Genomic DNA, 19,511 nt, shown 5'->3' on the forward strand with positions numbered 1-19,511 from the left:
TAAGATGCAAGTTTAAAATTTGTGATTAAAACTGGCTGTGTAGGACTGCTGGAAGAGATAGGGTTAGATGGTTTTTAAATTCTGACAGCTCATTTAGTTGTTGGAGCTCTTCCAGCAGGCCATTCCACAATCTTGGGGCGGCCTCTGAAAAGGTCCTCTGAGTGATGGAAAATTAAGCAGGCAAATTTATTTATTTATTTGTTTCCTATATTTTACCCCACTCTATCTCAACCCTGAAGGAGACTCAGGGCAGCTTCCAAAATTCCTTCATGAAATTAAAAGGAAATTTTTTATCACGAGCTGAGGGTGAGAACAGGGATGAAAGCCAACCTGTTCTCTGATATTGTTTAAGATTCCACATGTGACAACATAATCTGTGCTATCAGCTGTGCATGAGTGAATCTGTCAACAAATAGGATTTAATGTGTTTTCTAAAAAAAAAAAAATTAGAAAGCTGTGTGACTCTCCTATTCCAGACATGCTTCCCTCACCAATGTCCATAGTACATAGAGAGCACATTTGTAATGAAGTACAAAAACTATTCATTTCATAGTGTGCTTGGAAATTTCTTAATTATCTGATTTCTACTTGTGTACAACTCTCAAACCTGACAAATTCTTGGGACATTCAAATAATTATTAAAGAACAGACTATCCCAGACCATGTTTCAGGAGCACCCCATGTCACTATCAAGGAGTAATATTCCCTACAATGCATAGATGGAAATACAGATTTAGGCTCCCTTATCCACGATGCTTGGGACCATAAATTTTTCAGATTTTGGGTTTTAAAAATTATTTTGGAATATCTATATTTACAAATTCATAGTGAATGAGGATGGGGGGAAAGAAGGGTAGCTACACACCCAGAGCCCACTGAGTTGTTGCTCAAGGAGGGATTGGAGGTGGATTCCGTTAACACAATGCCCCTGAAAAAGAAGACATCTCAAACATTTTCTTGGTTGTCATCACATTTCTGCCCTTTTAGCAAAGTAGTCAGGAAAGGACGGAAAAATTCATCCTCTGCTTAGTCTTTCATTCTCTCTGGGTAGGAACCTGACAGAGGCCAATGGAGTTGCTCTGCATTCAACCTTGCTGGACATATTCAGTGGTGTACACCTCTCACAGGTTCTCATTGGCCAGGCAGAAAGTTAGTGCAGAAGCATTTGGGATAGATCTGTTTTTACAGGCACTTTGTGTAAGCCCACTGGACATATGATAGCCCCTTTCCCCAAAGGCACACAGGTGGGAAGCTGGCAGCAAATATGTTTCTGGTTTTTGAGTAACCTAGATATTGGATTTCCAGATAAATGGGACTCAGCCTGAAAATTGTGAAGTTTCTTTAAGTGTAGTAGGTCCTTTTCAGGTGAGACTAAGGCCTGCAACTCAACTAAAAAGTAAACTCCAAAGCATTTTATTATGCAGATAAATTCAAAGAATGACTTCTGTAACTCTGAAGGCTAATTCCACTTAGAGTAGCCTTAATGAAAAAAGTGAGATTTTGACAAACATTGAGCATTGACCAGGTGATTCAATAAATATATTCATCTTGCAATTAGCAATTGAATTTCGTTTTTATTTTTCAGATTTCAATACTAGTCTGAAAATACAAATCCAACTATAAATAAGCTGTGTGTGTGTGTGTGTGCCACACATAAAGTGATATTAGGAATTCATCAATACCTTTCTTTTGCTTTTAATTGCTGTGTTTGTAGTATAAGAGAGAGGAAAGTTTAAAAGGGGGCAATGTTCATTTCATTAATCGTACATTAAAATTTTAAATAAGTAAATTGCATTTATGTTGCAGAGAAATATAACTGTGAAATTGATGTAGAATCACTGCACTAAAACCTATATCACAATAAATCTGAAAAATGCCATCTGTGATTTTATTTCTGCCCTCCTCCTTTTCACCCCTTGTTTTGAGCATGAGAGAGAAGAAAACTGCTACATAAATTTTTGAAAAACTATTTACTCATTCACCCCACAAAAACTCTTCTTTTTCTTTCTGTTATTTCCTCCCTTATAATCTAATCTTTTTAACCCTAGTTTTTCTAGGGTTAAGTTGCTAGTTGTGGATGATGAATCCTAGGTTTAAGAGCTTCAAAAGGCAGTTTCCTCAGCCAGATAAAGAGCCTTTATGCATGGTCACGTGTAAAACACAATCCTTTAGATGCAAAACTGCACATCCTAATTGTTGGTCTGAAATCTTTTAACCTTGGAATTGACTAAACTAGCAAACTGTATCCTTTAAGGTAAGTGGTTTGGAACTTATGTCTCAAACACTATAAATTTTGAGTAAAGTGCCTGTGAAATGTAAGTACTGATGACTCTTTAGCACATTCCCAGCTGTAATTGATTAATAATTTACTTAATAACTTGATTCTGACATTCGGTACATGCTGAAATGCCAGCTTAATCCAAACATGGTTAAAAATAGTTAACTTTCCCATTTTCCTTAGAAAATTTCCAACTTGACTGATATTAGCAAGTTTGATCTTATTTATGGATAATTCTATAATACACACACCTTTTGTCAAAATGTTTTACAACCTTTATATATTATTACTTTATTATTTCCTCTTTTCTTTCTTACTAACACATTTAAAAATTGTAAATGAACTTTGGCTCTTTCTTTAGCTTTGATTCTAAGGCTGAATTTAGAGGTTCAGAACTAGGCTTATGTATGACAGAACTCTAAGATATTATAGATTTTGTTTCATCCAGTTGTTTATAAACTAACGCTGCATATCTATTAAACTTGAGTCTTTTAAAATTCTTTTAGCAAACAACAAAGCTATTGAATGCTCAGCCACATCAAAATGATAAAAAAACATTCTGTGAATCATACTAAAGCAACATGTGCAGTTGGATGTGGAAAGGCTATGAATGGTCTAATCAAAAGTAGCTTGCATTGTGGAAAAATATGGCAACTTGCATTTTAAAAGGATATCTAGCATACAGAAGCTAGGGGGAGCTCTGATGCAGCAAGTCTCAAACGTTTCATTGAGATGTTTATCGTGGATTTTCCAGCATGAAACTCTTATAAAGTTTAGAAAATCTCATGACTAGAGACTGGTTGGGAGATTTTTCAAGAACTCAGCCAAAAAGTAACTTTTCCATGTCCTGCTTTCAGTTTTGGGCATTTAAATAACAAACATTGGCTACTAGCCTTCCTTTTATGTGAATATACTTAAGCCATTGGATATAGCAAAAAAAAGAGATGACATTATTTTGTTCATATCATAACTTTCTAGTGGTTATTATCTCTTGCAGTTTATTAAAATCATACACACATTATATTTATCTGATATTATCCGTGTTCTCATTGGTATTCAAATCTAAAGTTGATCTTGTTATTGTGATGTCAACTTCAATTTATGGTGACCCTATAAATGAGAGACTTCCAAATCACCCTATCAACAGCAGGCCTGCTCAAGTCATTAAGTTTTAGGGCCATGCAGTTTGGAACTCCCGATGAGAAATGCTCAGTTTGTGTTTTTACATTTCAGGATCTAGATACATTTCAGGATCTGAATAGTTATCCTTCCACATTCTAGTCTCTGTTTTGATCCACCACAGAGATAAAGTGTGCAAAGCATTGAAATGTTGTAATGTCTTCATCTTCTACTTTAAATTCATGTAAATCATTTGTAGCAATTATTTTTGTTTTCTTAATCTTCAACTGTAAATGTGTCTTTCAACTTTGTTCCATGACATTCTTCAGTAATCATTGCATGTCTTTGCTAATTTTTGGTAGAAATATGATATCATCTGCATATCTTAAATTCTGGACATTTTTCTCTCTGCTGAACCATAGCATTTGGGGTTTTCATCGTATTTCTTTTCTTTTCTGCCTCTTGCCTGTCCTTAACTGCTTAAAGAGTTTAATTAATCCATTCAATAAGGCTTAATAGTGCAACTCTATTTTTTAAAAAAAATTGAATAGGGATGTTACTCTTGTAAAATGTTATCAGTTCTGGGTTGTTGTAGGTGTTTCCGGGCTATATGGCCATGTTCTAGAGGCATTTTCTCCTGACGTTTCGCCTGCATCTATGGCAAGCATCCTCAGAGGTAATGAGGTCCGTTGGAACATGGCCATATATCCCGGAAAAACCTACAACAACCCAGTGATTCCGGCCATGAAAGCCTTCGACAATACATTCAATACATTCAATAATATCAGTTCTTCCCCTGCTTCATTTCTTCATCTTAGGCCAAATTTACCTGAAATCTTTGATTTTGCTCTGTTTCCTATTTTTGCATTCCAGTCACCTATGATTTACAACAAGTCCTGACTTGGTCTGTGGTGAATTTCCTCCTGGACATATAACATTTTATTCTTCCTTTCTTCCCCTCCTCCTCGTTCTCCTCCTCCTCTTCCTCTGTAGTTTAGGGCATAGATTTGATTATAATTATATTGATGGGTTTTCCCTGAAGTCCGATTAATACGATTTCACCAGACTTTGCATTATATTCTTTGACTGCTTTTACTATAGCTCTCTTCACTATAAATGACACCACGTTTCTTCTTAATTTGTCATTTCCTGAGTAAAACATTGTATTATTATCTTATTCAAAATGTCAATTCCTGTTCACTTAGTTCACTCATCCAAACTATTGTGATGTTTATATGTTCCATTAGCATTTCTCTATGTTTAGCTTTTCTGAATTCATATTTCGCATATCCCATGTTCCTATAATATGGATGCAGCTTCTCCTCTCACCTCTGAGCATGTCAGTAACTGAATGTCCAGTTGTGTCATTATCAAAAGTACTACTCGTAGTTATCCCTTATTGTATCTTAGTTGAGTGCCCATCCAAGCTGGGAATGTCATCTTCTGGCATTATCTCTTGTTTCATTTTGGATTATTTCATCACAGAGTTTACCTAGCAAAAGAAATTCAAAAGGGGTTTATCATGCTTGCTTTTTCACAGTACTAATTAGCCATGGTCCCACTCCTGCTGTCACTGAGAGATCCTCTACTGTCACCCAACACTTCAGGTGCTGCCCAATAGTTGTTCATCACATTTAACCTGACTCCTTAACAAAAGCTTGGGAGATATTACCAGTAACACTGCCTCATAGGATCATGCAGTGCTACCACTGCAAAACAGTTGTGCCATTGGTAGGAGAAATATAAATGTAAAATTCAGAATTTCTTATGTTGTTCATCTGAGGAATATAGAAACAGGCAGCAACTCTTGATAAACAGCAACAGAGAGATAGAAGGCAATGATGAATATTCTTAACCCAGTTTTTAAAAGCCTCTGATGTTCAGTGTTCGTTCTTTTGAAAATGTAAAAAATATTGAATGCATTTCATAAATGTAAAAAAGGCATCATGTTAACCTAACCAAGATGTTTGATTTTAAAGACTCTAAAAAATAGAGCTACTGTTCCTCTGTGCTGTGTAGCATCAGGAGCTAAAGTCATCTGTGAATTTGTTTGTTTTCCGTAACAGCCACCGCCTTAACATTATGTATGACAATGTGCTTTTGAAGCTTAGAAGACATTCAAAAGCAGAATGTGGGTCACAGCAGCTGCTGTTGAAATAAAAGCATTCAGAAATGCCTCTGGGTGTGCACAAGCTCTTGTAAACCAAAATATCTCTTTGAAAATAGACCCTTAATTTTCTATGTAGACTGTAGATTTTTTTTCAGTAATAAAAGGATGTCAGATGCTTTCAGACAGGCAAAACTGGCAAATCTGTAGGGATAGGATAAGAATGTTTAGACATGGTGGAAAATACGGACAAAGCAATGATAAATGCAGAGAGTCATTGTAAGTAATACATAGGCGTTGAACTACTTTCAATTGATGGTTTTGTATACATCTCAAAGGTGGTTTGTTATTGTTTTACAAATTAAGATAAAACTAGTCACTGGGTAGACTTTTCTGCTGCACTATCACAAAATGACACAATAAAATTTTATTTTATTTTTAAAATGATAGAATTAAATGTTCATCTACATTTCAGTGGACCACCTTAAAGGGGATGGGTGTAATTGTTGCTACCATGCACAATATGGGTTGAAGCAATGTGTTAAAATCTCCAGCCCCCCTAAAAAGTTCCCCAGTGATTTTCCACACAAACACTAACCACAATGGTCCAAACCTTCTGTAAGTGGCAACAGTTGGGCTTCCCAAAGTATCCCATGTAGCTTAAAAACCTACGAGATACCAGAACAACATCACAACTGAGCTTGAAACAAGAAGGGAGTATCTACAATTTCAATTTTAACTTATGCTGATTTTAAGCTGGGGTGCTTTGGGACATGTTTTTAAGTTGAAGGTGCAAACTTGCTAGCTTTGATCTATTGAAGAGGGGTAATGGGTGAAAAAAAACTCACTTTGCCACTCAAAAACATAAAGAAATATAGTAAGACAGACAATCTCCACTCTACAAGTTTTGGTTATAGGCACAGTTTTCTTCACAGAATAATAACAGCAGAATTGCAGTGAAAGTAACAAAGAATCAATAGGATCCTAGAATTGCTCTGTTAATTCTCCTTTAGATGTGGTTCAGTATTTCATCAGCTTACTCATTTTGCATGGAATTCAAATAAAAAGAGATTGCTTAGATAGATACTATACTTGGCCTTCCATAAGAAAATTCCTTGCACAGGCTACCTATGTTATTACTCTTGAAGTCTGCTAACACAGTCCCTATTCTGTTTTTATATAAACCTTGCAACCTTTATTGATTATAAGATGGCATGTACTCTTAAACTTGGTGAATATGGATGATGCCCCAAGGACTCTTCCTAAATATGGCAGATGTTCCTGACAAGTTTCCTTGGTTGTTAGGCTGATTAAAGCAATTTTAATCTTCTTTGTCTTCAGTTAATCAGTGAACTGTCAGCACTGTCCCATCAATGCTAGCTGCCCATGAAATCAATGAGATTGCTACTTTCTTTTTACCCTGCAACACTATTAATTTGTTTATTTTAAAACTGATCTATGCCAAAAGATATTGGAATTATACGTAATATAACAATTATGTAGTTGAGAAACTATGAAATCTGCTAAACAATACAACTATAAAATATCAATGAGAGAGATTACAAAATAATAATGCAGATAAAGTGAACAAAAAGCAGCCCAATAACTTTTTGAGGGGTCTTTACCTGCAAACTGCTTCTAAATCCCAGTCTTAAATTGAATTTTTTCCTCTCACACAAAACTCAATTTTACTTGCCCTTCATTTTTGGAGCTTGCAAAACATAGAAAGAAGAACTGGAAGTGGTAATGAAGTTACTTTTCATTTGGGTGTTTTCCTCATTTGGGGTCTAGTGCAGACCACGAAGAGCTCAGAATCCCATCCATCCCTGATGTAGATTGACCAACTTGCAATGCCTGGATAAACAGATAAGCTTTGGCTTGACATCATCAGAATTGCAAAGTTGGTCTATCATGACTTTAATTCTAATGTAATTGTACACATTTAGGCACTTCAGCTGTAATTTTGTCATGATTGACAATCTCATGATCTTCTCTGTAGACAAGCCATACTGTCAAAATTATGAACAACTTCTCTATTTAAGCAGGCAATTTAGGGCAGCTTATATGAAGACGCAAAGTGGGCCCTGCCATGGTTATCCACCACTTGAAAATGTTGCACCGAACAAGCCAGCTGATCTCTCCACACCCATAGTCCCCTTCTTCTTGTTAATATTAAGCCACCTTCATTTCAGATATCAAAGAGTCAAAGGATTCCTTTATGAAGCCAAATCATACACTGACTGCAGCGTTTAAGTGTCTGGGAGCCACATTTGTGTCTGTGTGTTTGAAGTTAAGGGCCTTTCCAAACAATTTCATTATTTAAATATAATTTTCTCTTTCATATATTTTCTGTTTTAAAATAGAAATCAGAGCTAAGTAGGTTCCCTGCTGAGACTATCTTCTTAAAATCTATGGGTTGTCTGCTAGACGGAGCCTTTGACCCTCTCTGTTGGACAGCTGCCAGCCTTGTTGTACTCCTTGGTTTTCCTTTGTCTTAAAATGCAAAGTACTTTTTAAGGATCTTTCTGGATATATTATTTTTTTCCATTGCTACAAATTAGTATAGAGTACTGATAACCCAACTATATCAGAATTCTTTAACTTTCATTATGCTCTTGCTTTATCTCAATTTTTTTTTATGTTTAGGATTTGGGCAATGAAATCAGATCCCTGACTGGGAAAATTTCAGGTGCCATGCATATAATCATTCTCAGTTACTGCCTGTTACAAAATACTAGACAATTTTCCTCCCTGGATTCTGAATACTATATGTTTTCCCTCACAAAGGGATTGGTAAGCACCAAAATGGTACCTTTTATTTAATTTCTGTCTCTAGAAATCATATTGCTTTCTCAGTTGTTTTCAGCACTTTGTACACAACATGACAATGCAATGGTATTTTGCATTTGTTGTTTCTTGAAGCCATCTGTAAGTTTCATGTTTGATTTTGTAGTTAGTTAATCCCCCTCTGTAATGCTTTTTAGCAAAACTGAAGTCTCTTGCAATTGGTTTTGTCTTTCTTTAAACACAGGACAGTTATTACAGTGTTTGTGTATTCATCAGTTTCTCACTATTAGCATTTCAGAGAAGTTATCAATTGCTAGAATTTTAATGAAACTGGCATTGAGTAGTTATATGTTTAGAATCTTTTACAACATTACATCTGTTACTATGAATAAATTATATATATTTGCACATTTATGGTTATTAGTACACAATTTCTTCTATTTTTCCAAGCTTCACTGGAAACAGTGGGTAGAAAAGACATCAATTAAAATAAAACAGTCAGATCCATGGGGTATCAGATATTGCAAACATAGAAATTATTATTATTATTACTATTATTATTTTATTACCTTCCCTGTGGCTGAAGGTAGGATACAACATTATTATAACAAGAGATAAAACACTATTAAAAGGCATATAACAAGATACAGAGTTAAAATACAAGTTAAAATCCACTGATAAGATGCAGATTAAAATTAACAACTTTGGTTGTTAATTACTTTGTTTGGAGAAAGCTGTGTTGAAACTGAACTTTTATACAGTAATTATAATTTTTTAACTATAATTGAAAAATTGTGCTCAATAGGAAGGGCAAGGGAAAGAGAAATAATGGCAGCTATGAATGTAGGAGGCTTTGAGTAAAGTATGTCAGGAAAAAAACATTTAAATGCTTTCATGACAAAAACGTCAGACATGAAAGATAGTTTTTGGGATCATTACACCAGTGTTTGAGACCGCTTGGGGAGAGGGGAGGAATCTATCAAGCTTCTTGTTGTGCGTTCCTATCAAGACAGTGATTACTTTTCCCATTGCTGGCAGTACAAGAGTAGCTTGTTCTTTCATGTTCAACACTACACACTATGCCCAGGAGTCTTTCTCCCAAGTCCAGTGAAGGCTGTGGCCCCTAATTCAAACGAAACTTTTTTTCTTTTTCAAATGACTGTCCCCTTTCTTTATAAAAAAATCAAAACAAAGAAGCCACACAAAACTTATCTAACCAACCACAAGTATTCTGAGCTTATACATTCTGCTATATAGATATCTTTGGATTCTGATACTTTAGAATTTTTAAGTGTTGCTTTAATGTTAACTCTGCTTCTCTAGATTTTATCACTGGTCAATATTTGGATGCCCAGCTGACCAGAAAAGTGATACAAAAGACCCAAACAGATACAGTTCATTGACAAATGGCAAAGAACTCTCATCCCTTAATTGAAAGAGATCGGGTGGGGAACCACACCTGCTTCAGTCTTGTCAGGGGATTAATTCTGTATAAAGTTTGTATATGGGATTTCTGCAAAGAGATTATTTTCTGTGATTAAAAAACCCACAAATTTCTACGCAAAAAAGCTGTTTTCCATAGCAACAAAAAACATGCAAATTTTGCACATAATTAATATTTAATTGTCAGTAGTCTTTGAAAGCTATAGTTTCTACAATAGGAATTAAATAGGCAAATTTACTTACTGGTTTCTTTAATACATAATCAGTGAAGAATTCCAACCCCTAGATACCTTAGTGCAATAGGAAAGCTACCATTTTCAGAGCTATGTTTCAGAGAAGCACCATTCCTTAATTAACCAAATGTACTAGAAGGTGCAAGCAAATTTTACTGCTTTTTTCTTCGTTACATCATTAAAATTCAATGAGTGTTTTCTGTTGGAATTTTTCTTCCTAGGTTATTTTCCTTTGGTAGCTAAACTGAACCTTGGGAGATAGCATCACAAACAGACTGCTTACCAAAATCATATATATCCTGCTGTATTCTTAATATATTTTCCTTATGATAGAATTTGGAAACTGTAGTTGTTAATAATATATTTATAAGTTCTGCCTCAGTAAAGAAACTGATATGAATGGTATTACATTAAATGCAGTTACTGATAATCTTTGTGACTGCATTTTTCTCATTAAATTTCCTCTGAAATGCATCAGTTCTGAATATAAATTTGCCTTTCTGTTGCCTGGTTTGTATGCTTCTCGCAATCCACTGAGATTTGGGAGTGGGGTGAGGTTCCATCTATGTCTTCAATGGAAGCTGTGACTTTGAAATTGGGAAGAACTGAAGGTGCTTGGATGAAAAAATGCATGATTCATTCATTCTTAATGTTCTGATATATTACATTAGTCAATAAAAATACTAAAAAATATTTGCCCATGTTCTTTACTTTGTGAAACGAGCTACTGAAACAAAAAAAGGTTGTGTGTGAAGTCAACGAAGAAGCAAGATCTCTGATTGATAGGCAATAAAATATTACTGAGGTGCTGAACATGCATAAACTGTCAACTTAATTGCCTTCTCCTAGGATGACAGATGTTTTCTTTATTATTAGAAGGCTTCATTGTACACCATACTGAGATCTTGAATATGGGACAGTATAAAATGTTTTAAAATGTTTTATTTAAATGTGTGTCCATTGGAGAAGTATATCAAAGATATATCTACATTAGATATTAACACCCAGAAAAGGGGGGGTCGGGGTAGAGGACCCTGATGTGTAATCTCCAGTGGCTATACCAAGTGGTCAGGGCTAGTAGTGAATGGAAAAACAGTGGAGCAAACCATTTAAGGGAAGGAAGGACAAATACAAATCAGTGGGTGAAAGAATTGACGCTTTAACCTTGACCTTCAATGGGATCATTCAGAGCTTTTAATGTCATCACACACCCAGGAATCCTGTTTGAGTTTGAGTTTGGGTGTAGTTTGAGTTTGGAGTTTGAGTTTAGGGGTTTGCGTTTGGGTGTAGTAGAGGCTTAAACCCACTGGTTCCCTGATAAGCTGGCATCTTATCAATTGGATAGCAAGAAAAAAGGGCAAAGGGCTTCTGGGTTTCTGATAGCATACAGAAAGAGCAACCAGTAACTCCAGCCACAAACAAACACACACACACATGCACTTTAGATAGCATAGGGAAAGGTTAGCACCCCTAGTGGTGTTTGTTTTGCTGCCCGTGGCCCTGTTCAGAAGATTTCAATAGACTTTCTGCCCCTGTGATAATTGGATTTATTTATTTATTTATTTATTTATTTACTTCTACCCCATCATTCTCACATAAAGGGACTCAAGGCAACTTTTGAAGAAATTGGCTGGTTGTGGAAACAAGAATTAGTTATAAAGCTCCAGTGGAGTTTTTTCCATAACTCTTTCAGGAGTGAATTTCCTTTCCTGGAGGTAGATTTATCTCACTTCCTGTTGTCTCAACCCCCCCCCCCCCCCATTTGTAACTATGATTTTTTTACATGAGATTCTGAGTTTTTTGTGGTCTTAAAAATATCTAAGCATCTCAATCTATTAGAATATTTCTTATATTTCTTGTAAAACTATCTATTAATAGTTTGGACACACCCACTAGATATGAAAGAATATGCCAGCCATTTTATAAATACTCCTGACAGTGTGCATTGTGCAAAGCAGCTGCAGTGTCTGAGTTATAAGGACATGACTTAACGTTATATCAGTTTGCAAATCTTAACACAAATCTTAACACAATTATATTTAAATTAGATACAATGTTAAAAATAGGAGTAACTCTACATTTTTATTAAGAAATACTGGATTCCATAGAATTAGCCTACTAGAATTGCAGCCTAAATCACACAGGTCTGGTTAATACAAATATCTATGGATTTAGACTTACTGTACATGTCAAGCAAGTGTTCTCCTTTGCTTCTAATTCTCACTGCTATTTGTACCCTCAACGCATGGAAATAATAGCTGCTCTTGAACAATATGCCTCGTTCCTCCTCTGGGGGCAATTCTGCAGAAAACGACTGGGCTGCCTCTATGTTTCCTTCTTATATTATGCAGCATCCCTTCCTCCCCAAGAGGAAAGGCAGTACATCCTGACTTATGTTATCCCTAGAAACAATTTTAAGAATCTAAAACCAAATAGTGCCCAGAGGGAAAACAAATGGGAAACAGAAATTTTGCTTCTCTGCCAGGGTATGATTCTTTTAGACAGCTTACTCTTCTCATTCTCTGGCTTTAGGAAGAATGTGTGCTGTTTTTAATGTGTTTGTGTACAAGCTCTTTTGTATCTTTTCTCCAAATCCCTGAGGCCACAAAAATGTTTTGTGTCATTCAACACAGCCAAGGTCTGACTGAAGCGATCAACTATGGCTTGGTGTCTCATTATCGTGCCTTTATTATGTACAAAAATATTAGTCCATTGAGAGGAAGACTGTTTAAATATTACAGTAATGAAGCAAAATAGTCCTAATATGGTTGTTCAGATATTATGAAGACAAGACAGACCCATATTCGTAAACCAGCTGACACTCCCCATGCAAAGAATGTGTTAAATGAAACTTAATTACGAGTAAATTTAGCTCACCCCCTACAATTGTCAGTTTAACAAAGAGCTTCAGGAAGACACATGTAAGACACCTCCTTAAAATTCATCACTATTCACTTCCACTAGACTGTGCTGAAAGCAAACAAAAGAGAGGAGGGGAAACCATTTGAAAGCTGTATTAAAATTATATATGTTGTGTCATAGTGGGATGTGTTAAACAATCTTTCCCACTTGAAATATAAGGAACATACCATAGTATCTGGATTCTTCATCCTCTAAATGTTTATAGTTTAATAGAGACTATACAAAATGCTCAGGACTTCAAGCTGTCTTGAAAGCTCTCTTTTGGTATAACTTATAAGCATGGATGAAATAAAATTGAATTAATTCGGTTTTTCTCCATATTTTGGATTCTGTAGTATGATTGTTATTACAGTCTTTCCCTGTTGTCTGAAAAACGATGGAATGATTTGTGTGCTTAATGTGTGTGCTTAATTTAAAATAGAATTGAAGCACCAAATTATTCAGTGTAGAGCAATTCTGTGTTTTAATTAAAAGCTTCTTTCTTATGGCTTTTGCCCTGTATTTGCTTCTAAACAGCAGCGATATTACTGAATTATATAACATGGGAGTTTTTATTTCTGGATTCACATAATCTTTTTTTAATAGCAGTGTGCATTTTTAATGAAATTAAAGGACATTCTGGTGGGAAACATGAAATGCCTGATTAACAGTCAAAGTATTTGCAAAATTATTGACCCTGCCTTCTGTACAAAATGTAAGGGGTTAGCAGTATAGAAATACTGTAAACATTGCAATGGCAACAGTCTAATTAACGTTTGAGGAGGCTTTTGCTGAATGGAACCTAGGCAACAATTACAAAAGAATCTTTGCCTATGTTTTGTGCCTTGTGGAACCACTGTTTTAATTCTGCTTCCAGATGATGAATGAAAAGCAATGGTAAAACCAACCTAAATTGTTAAAATGGCAAACTGTACTGATTGGTTTTAAAATGTAGTATCTCTCGCATAGCATTTTGCTTTTAATTTAATGGTGCATTTTAACTACTAACATTGCTTGTAAATTACCATCGAGAATAAAATCTAAGTTATTCATTATAATAAGAAGTTACTTTTAAAACTTACGAATAATAGTTCCAAGGTTTTTAAGTAATTAGTCACTGTTAGGACTGCAATTTTTAGAAATTAATTTCATACTATTTGCATTTACATTTCTAAAAGTTAGCTAAGTACACACTTTAAAAACTTTCTGTGACTATAAAAGTAACTAAAAATGATAAAACTGTATTGCAAAAGGAGTGAGGTTGCACATGCATGTTACATTCACAATATGCCTAGCTATACCTGTGTTGGGGGAGGAAATAGATTGCAAGACGCAACTACCATCGTTATTTTGAACTTCTATTATATTAAAAATACCTATTTGCAAATGGAATATCTTCATGGAACTTTTGAAGTAACTGTCTGTAGTACTTTGGTGTTGGTGCCATAAAGGGGAAACTTCTCTTGGAGACAGAAGTGGTGATTGATTGATTACAGTTAATAGACGTTTATAGGAGACTATTCACACCAATAGCATTCCAGGTGGATCTTTCCTCCTAATGGTTATAAGTGGACATAGACTTAGTGTCCAATTTGGTCCAGAACCAGTATCAATCAACCCAACCTTTTGTTGATATGCTGTGCAAAGCTTTCTTTCTGGGCAGCATCTGCAATGAGAGTTATGTGATTCCACATGGGTAGTCACCACTGTGTGGTTCTTATGCCACCAGAATGTGTGACAAAAGACAGACTGCTTTACCCCCTTCAGCTTTGTGTGAACTTTGTTGTCAACAATCCCGCAATCTGATAAGCACATTCCCAACTACTTTGGTGGGTATGCAAACCAGCAACACCTTCCTCCTGGATTTGGATCCCATATACAAACCATCCCAAAATTGTTGCAAGATAAATACATTTAAACATGTCATCAGTCAAAATTAAATGGGATGGGGGTAGACAATGCTCCAAAGTCAACTGAGGCTGGAGCTGAATCCTTCTCTGTAGGATTGAAGGACACTCCAGAATAATTTAGGAATTGTATGGATTACAGAAAACAAAGGGATAAAGAAAACAAAGAAGTTTCACAACATGACAATGCCTAAAGGTTTGTCAGACAAAGAATAAAATATTTTTATAAGAGAAATGGGGTTATTTTATAAGAGAAATGGTGGTTATTTTTCAGTACAGTTTATTAAAACTTTAAAATATATTGTACACTGCTTTGCTAGATCATTTCAACTATAGTGATTTATACATACATTGATTAAATGTACTTGACATTATAATTTGAGCTAGCAGACTTCTTCAAATAAGGCAAGCCTGGAGCATTATGGAAGACAAGGTAGAATTCGGTCACCCAGTTCTGTTATCCCTTTGAGAAGAGCTGACAGAACTATCAAAGTTATTCCTGTGAGCAACATTTTTCTCTTGCATCTTTTCTTGTCTGTTCCCCTAGAAAACCTCGTACGTAATAAAATGTTCTTAGAAAAAAAATCACCTCTTCCTTTATTCTGTGCCATCACTCCTATTCATATCAGCAATATTAAAGATGAAAGGAACCATTTACATGTATGCCTATGTGTAAATCACAATGATCCCAGTTCACTTTTCCCTTTGATATGATCAGTTATTTCAGATTGTACTCTGTCTCTTCTCTTTCTCTCTGTTAAAAAAATCCACAGGGATTATTGTTCATGGAAGAGTTACACAACTGTGACTGTAAATACTAATAAGGATTGTAGCCAGATTGCCTATGTAGCCAGACAATATGTCAGCATTTTTTTTAGAAAAAGAAGAAAATGCTGACAGTTTATCCAAGTCAAGAATTATTTCCTCAGTTTTATGACCTCTGTTATAATTTTACATATTTCTGACATGCAAGGAATAATAAGTAATATATAAGAAGATCTTCGTATATTGTACTCTATTGTACCATATAACAGTTTCAATGGGAAACACTTCCTTGCCTGTTAAGGAAAGAGAGAGACTGGGGTAAAAGAGAACTGAATATGAATGCTCCTTTCAAAAGGGGTATTTTCAGTGCCAATGATGTTTTTATTCATATTGTTAATATAATATTCAATTTTTCATATTTTAGTACCAATGATTCCAAACATAAGGACATATCTGTCAGCATCCCCCTCCCTCTTCTTCTCTTTATTTATGTTCCTGCCAGGGTGCCATTTGACCACTGTTGTGGACTCGGCCATGGCTTCCATGTGGGAAGTGAAGTCTTTTGATGTGGCAGGCCAGCCAGAGCACAAAACTGGGGCTCCTGTCAGGACTTCAGTCCTCAAAGAAAGCATTATCCAAAGCCTATGAACAGCTACTTCAAAGGGCGTTTGATGCTTCCTATTGTGTGGAGCCGTAGGAGGGCAAGGTTTATCTGGTTTTTAATCCCTTGTGTTGATTGTACCTTCCTGTAAAGTGGCTTCAACCACATTATTTTCTATAGTGTTTTATTGCCATAAATGGAAATTAAAAGGGGTTTACGCAGGTATGTTGGTTTTTCTCTCTCTCATGGAGTGTAACCCACTTGTGTCAAGTGAAAAGGCTAGTCATATTATTGAATTCTCAGTTTAGGAACATATCTGGTTAGAAATTGTTCTTCTTTGTAAAAAAAAAAGCATTTTGTTATCATGTTTACTAAGGAGAGAAGGGATTTACTAGAGTGGAATGCTTTCACAGTTATGACAAGGAAAGGGATTTTAATTTGAATTGATTATGCGGGCACCTGAATGACAGCAGGATATTAAGAACAACATACAACTATGGTGGAATTATGTGGTGGAGATCCCTTTACATACTCACAAAACTTGAGACATGTTATACCTGTCTTAGGTTTACCCCAGACATGAGGAAACTAAGGCCCAGGGGCCAGATGTGGTTCCCAAGGCATTACCTCAGGCCCTCCTCATTTACCCTGTCTTCTTGGTATAAGGACATGGTGGCCCATAGCAGCTGAGAGCCACCTGGAGTGCTCTCAACCGCTGCATATCCCACCCTGCTCCCAGTCTAAGGAGAGTACAAATGCCTCATCCTTATGTCAGGAGGACTGCTCAAGGAAGGCACATGGTGGCTAAGAGCCCTCCAGAGCACTTTCAGCTGCCATCTGTCTCACCTTTCTCCTGACATTATGCCAAGAGGACAGCCTGAGGATCAGGGGAGGAGGATCAGGGCAGTTGCCACATGTCCCGCCTTCCTCCCGGCGTAAGGATAGGGCAGGCAGCCCCATCCTTATGCTGTGCAGACAACCTGAGGATGACCCAGGCCCTGCCCTGCCCTGCCCCCTGGTAGCCCCGCCCACTCAGCCGGTGTGTGAACAGCCCACTCCCTGCCCCAAGGCAAAAAAGTTTGCCCATGTCTGGTCTACCCTTTCTCCTCTGGAGAATTAAGATGACAGACTCCAGAATACCATCTTTTCCTGCCCTATTTTATAGATATGATACCCGCTGTAAGTTATCTACTTAGGACCTTATCGCACTATACTGTTAAAGCACTGTTATTCTGCTTTGACTGCCATGGTTTTCATGCATTTGGTGTGTGCATGGTTTAAGGGCAAAAATTTCCCCCAAATGTCTTTACTTTTTAAAGACATCTGTGACATCCAGAGACTTTGGAGAGATGGTCTGGGGCTTCATGGGCCATAAAAAGGGGAATATGAATGGTTTCCTGAGTTAGTAAGTACAACAAAATAGCCCAGTTATACATTTGACTAACCCTGTATATAAAATGGAAAATAAATAAGTTCAGCCAATAATGTGATGTTGAAACTTATTATACATTTCAAATTCACAGTAATCATAAACAATATTGTATGAGTTTGGTAAAGTCAATCTGAAATGGTATCAACGCCATCTGCTCTTGTGTCAACTTGAACATGAATCCCCAGGCCACAACCAGTTTCAGCCTTACTCAGGCCTTCCTCTGGTGGACTGAAATTGTTATATACATCAATATTTGCTGCAAATACATCAATTGAACATTGCATACAAAAACACATTTAAAGAACACACAGTGTTGATACCATTTCAGAGTGACCACACTATGTCCACAAATGTGTTAAATCATGCAATTTGCAGTGGCATATGTAAAATAGTATTTAAAACAATTGATAAACATAGATACTGTAAATGTCTTGAAGCCATGAACCAAAGTATCAGAGCCATCTGAATCTCTGAAGCATATTACATACTATACTGCAATAATATAGCACCCAACCAATATTTGTACATTATTAAATGTGATAAGAATTGGTGTCTGTTGGTTCAGTTAGAAATGAATAAATGTTTACACGTTGAATTTGTAGCAACGTATAGATCAATAGAACTAATATCTCAAAGCACTACTTTGGCATGTTAGAAGCTTTTTTTGTGGCATTGAGATTTGCATTACTTGAAAAAACCAACTTGTAGATTTTAAGACCATGTTAAAATCACATCATTTATTCTGTTCTGGTATAAAGATGTTAATTTTCCAAAATATTAAATCACTTGTTATATAATTAATATGGGTCTTTCTTTGCCAGCTTGTCAAATGTTTAACATTGTTAATTTTATTCTTTTGCAACTATCTCAGGACTTCCTTGGAAACAAGAAGCAGCCTTTCAACTGATCCACTCAGGTACAATGTGCTACACATTTTTTAACAAATCAAAAAATGATTTGTACCACACATTTGTGATCTAATTAATTATACAAATTCATTTTGCTATTACTAAAACAAACAAAAACTTGTGGCATATTTTTCAATAGTCAAAGTCAAACACAGGTAAAGAGACAGCAACGCAATTACCATCCACATAAAACATGAGATGGCTGTAACTATGTTTCCTTCCTCCCAACTCCCCTGGCCCCCATTTTTAATATTGTGTGTTGAACTCCTAAACAGTAATTAATTCATATCAGGGGGAAATATTGGTTAAGTATTAAAACAGGAAATATATCACCATCAGTTTCCCATTGACCTACCTGAAAAATTCCAAGTTAGTAGGCCAGGTACATGTGTTGTGTATGAACACTTTATAGACACTATAGCTCTCACAGATTACCTCCTAAATAATGGATGATTAATTGGTGTTTTTTGACTGACACCTTAGTTGTAAAAAAATAGGAACTGGCTCTTAGGCAGAATATTATCTGAGCTGTCTTGAATCAAAACAACTAAATGACAACAGTGTAACTTCATAGCATATGTCCACATTAAAAGAAGGCAGCAGAAAATGCTGATAGTTGATTTCTGTCTATTCTCACTGCTTTTTCGATCCAAACTTTCTTTTTTCCAAGCTTCACATGAGGTTAGCTGGCTCTAAGCCACTTCCTTCAAGCTTTTCTCTTTGCCAGCTATTAATATGAGATGCTCGTAGTAGCTGAAAAAAAATGGCCGCATTTTTTCACTTTTCTGCAAAATTACTGGAGGATTTTGATCTGGAACCTAATGTGTAGTCTTAACACCAGTCTCTTTCATTATCAGAATAATAAATACTCTTTATCATGTATTTCAAGTGTATTCCCTGTAATTCATGGCTTGGCCACTGCTTGAAATACAGATATGTCACACAAAAAATGTCTGTGTATACCAAAAATGCATCTGATGCTAGTACTAGAATTTGTATGAATGTAATTGGCATGCTTTTCCACTGAAAT

General features: G+C 35.9%; 1 protein-coding gene across 13 annotated transcripts in view; it reads left to right on the forward strand.

Annotated features, from left to right (window-relative positions):
• Positions 1 to 19,511, forward strand: part of IQSEC1 (IQ motif and Sec7 domain ArfGEF 1) — a 403,878-nt gene that overhangs the window by 177,275 nt on the left and 207,092 nt on the right. For 9 of the 13 annotated variants that reach the window (XM_060765981.2, XM_060765975.2, XM_060765979.2 and 6 more), the window contains one exon: positions 18,445 to 18,489. The exons of the other annotated variants lie outside the window; for them this stretch is intronic. In XM_060765981.2, coding sequence (XP_060621964.2) covers positions 18,445 to 18,489 — 45 coding nt within the window. The remainder of the gene's footprint in view (positions 1 to 18,444; positions 18,490 to 19,511) is intronic. 13 annotated transcript variants of the gene reach the window in all.

The sequence above is a fragment of the Anolis sagrei genome, chromosome 2 (genome assembly GCF_037176765.1).
Source record: "Anolis sagrei isolate rAnoSag1 chromosome 2, rAnoSag1.mat, whole genome shotgun sequence".
NCBI classification, from domain to species: domain Eukaryota; kingdom Metazoa; phylum Chordata; class Lepidosauria; order Squamata; family Dactyloidae; genus Anolis; species Anolis sagrei.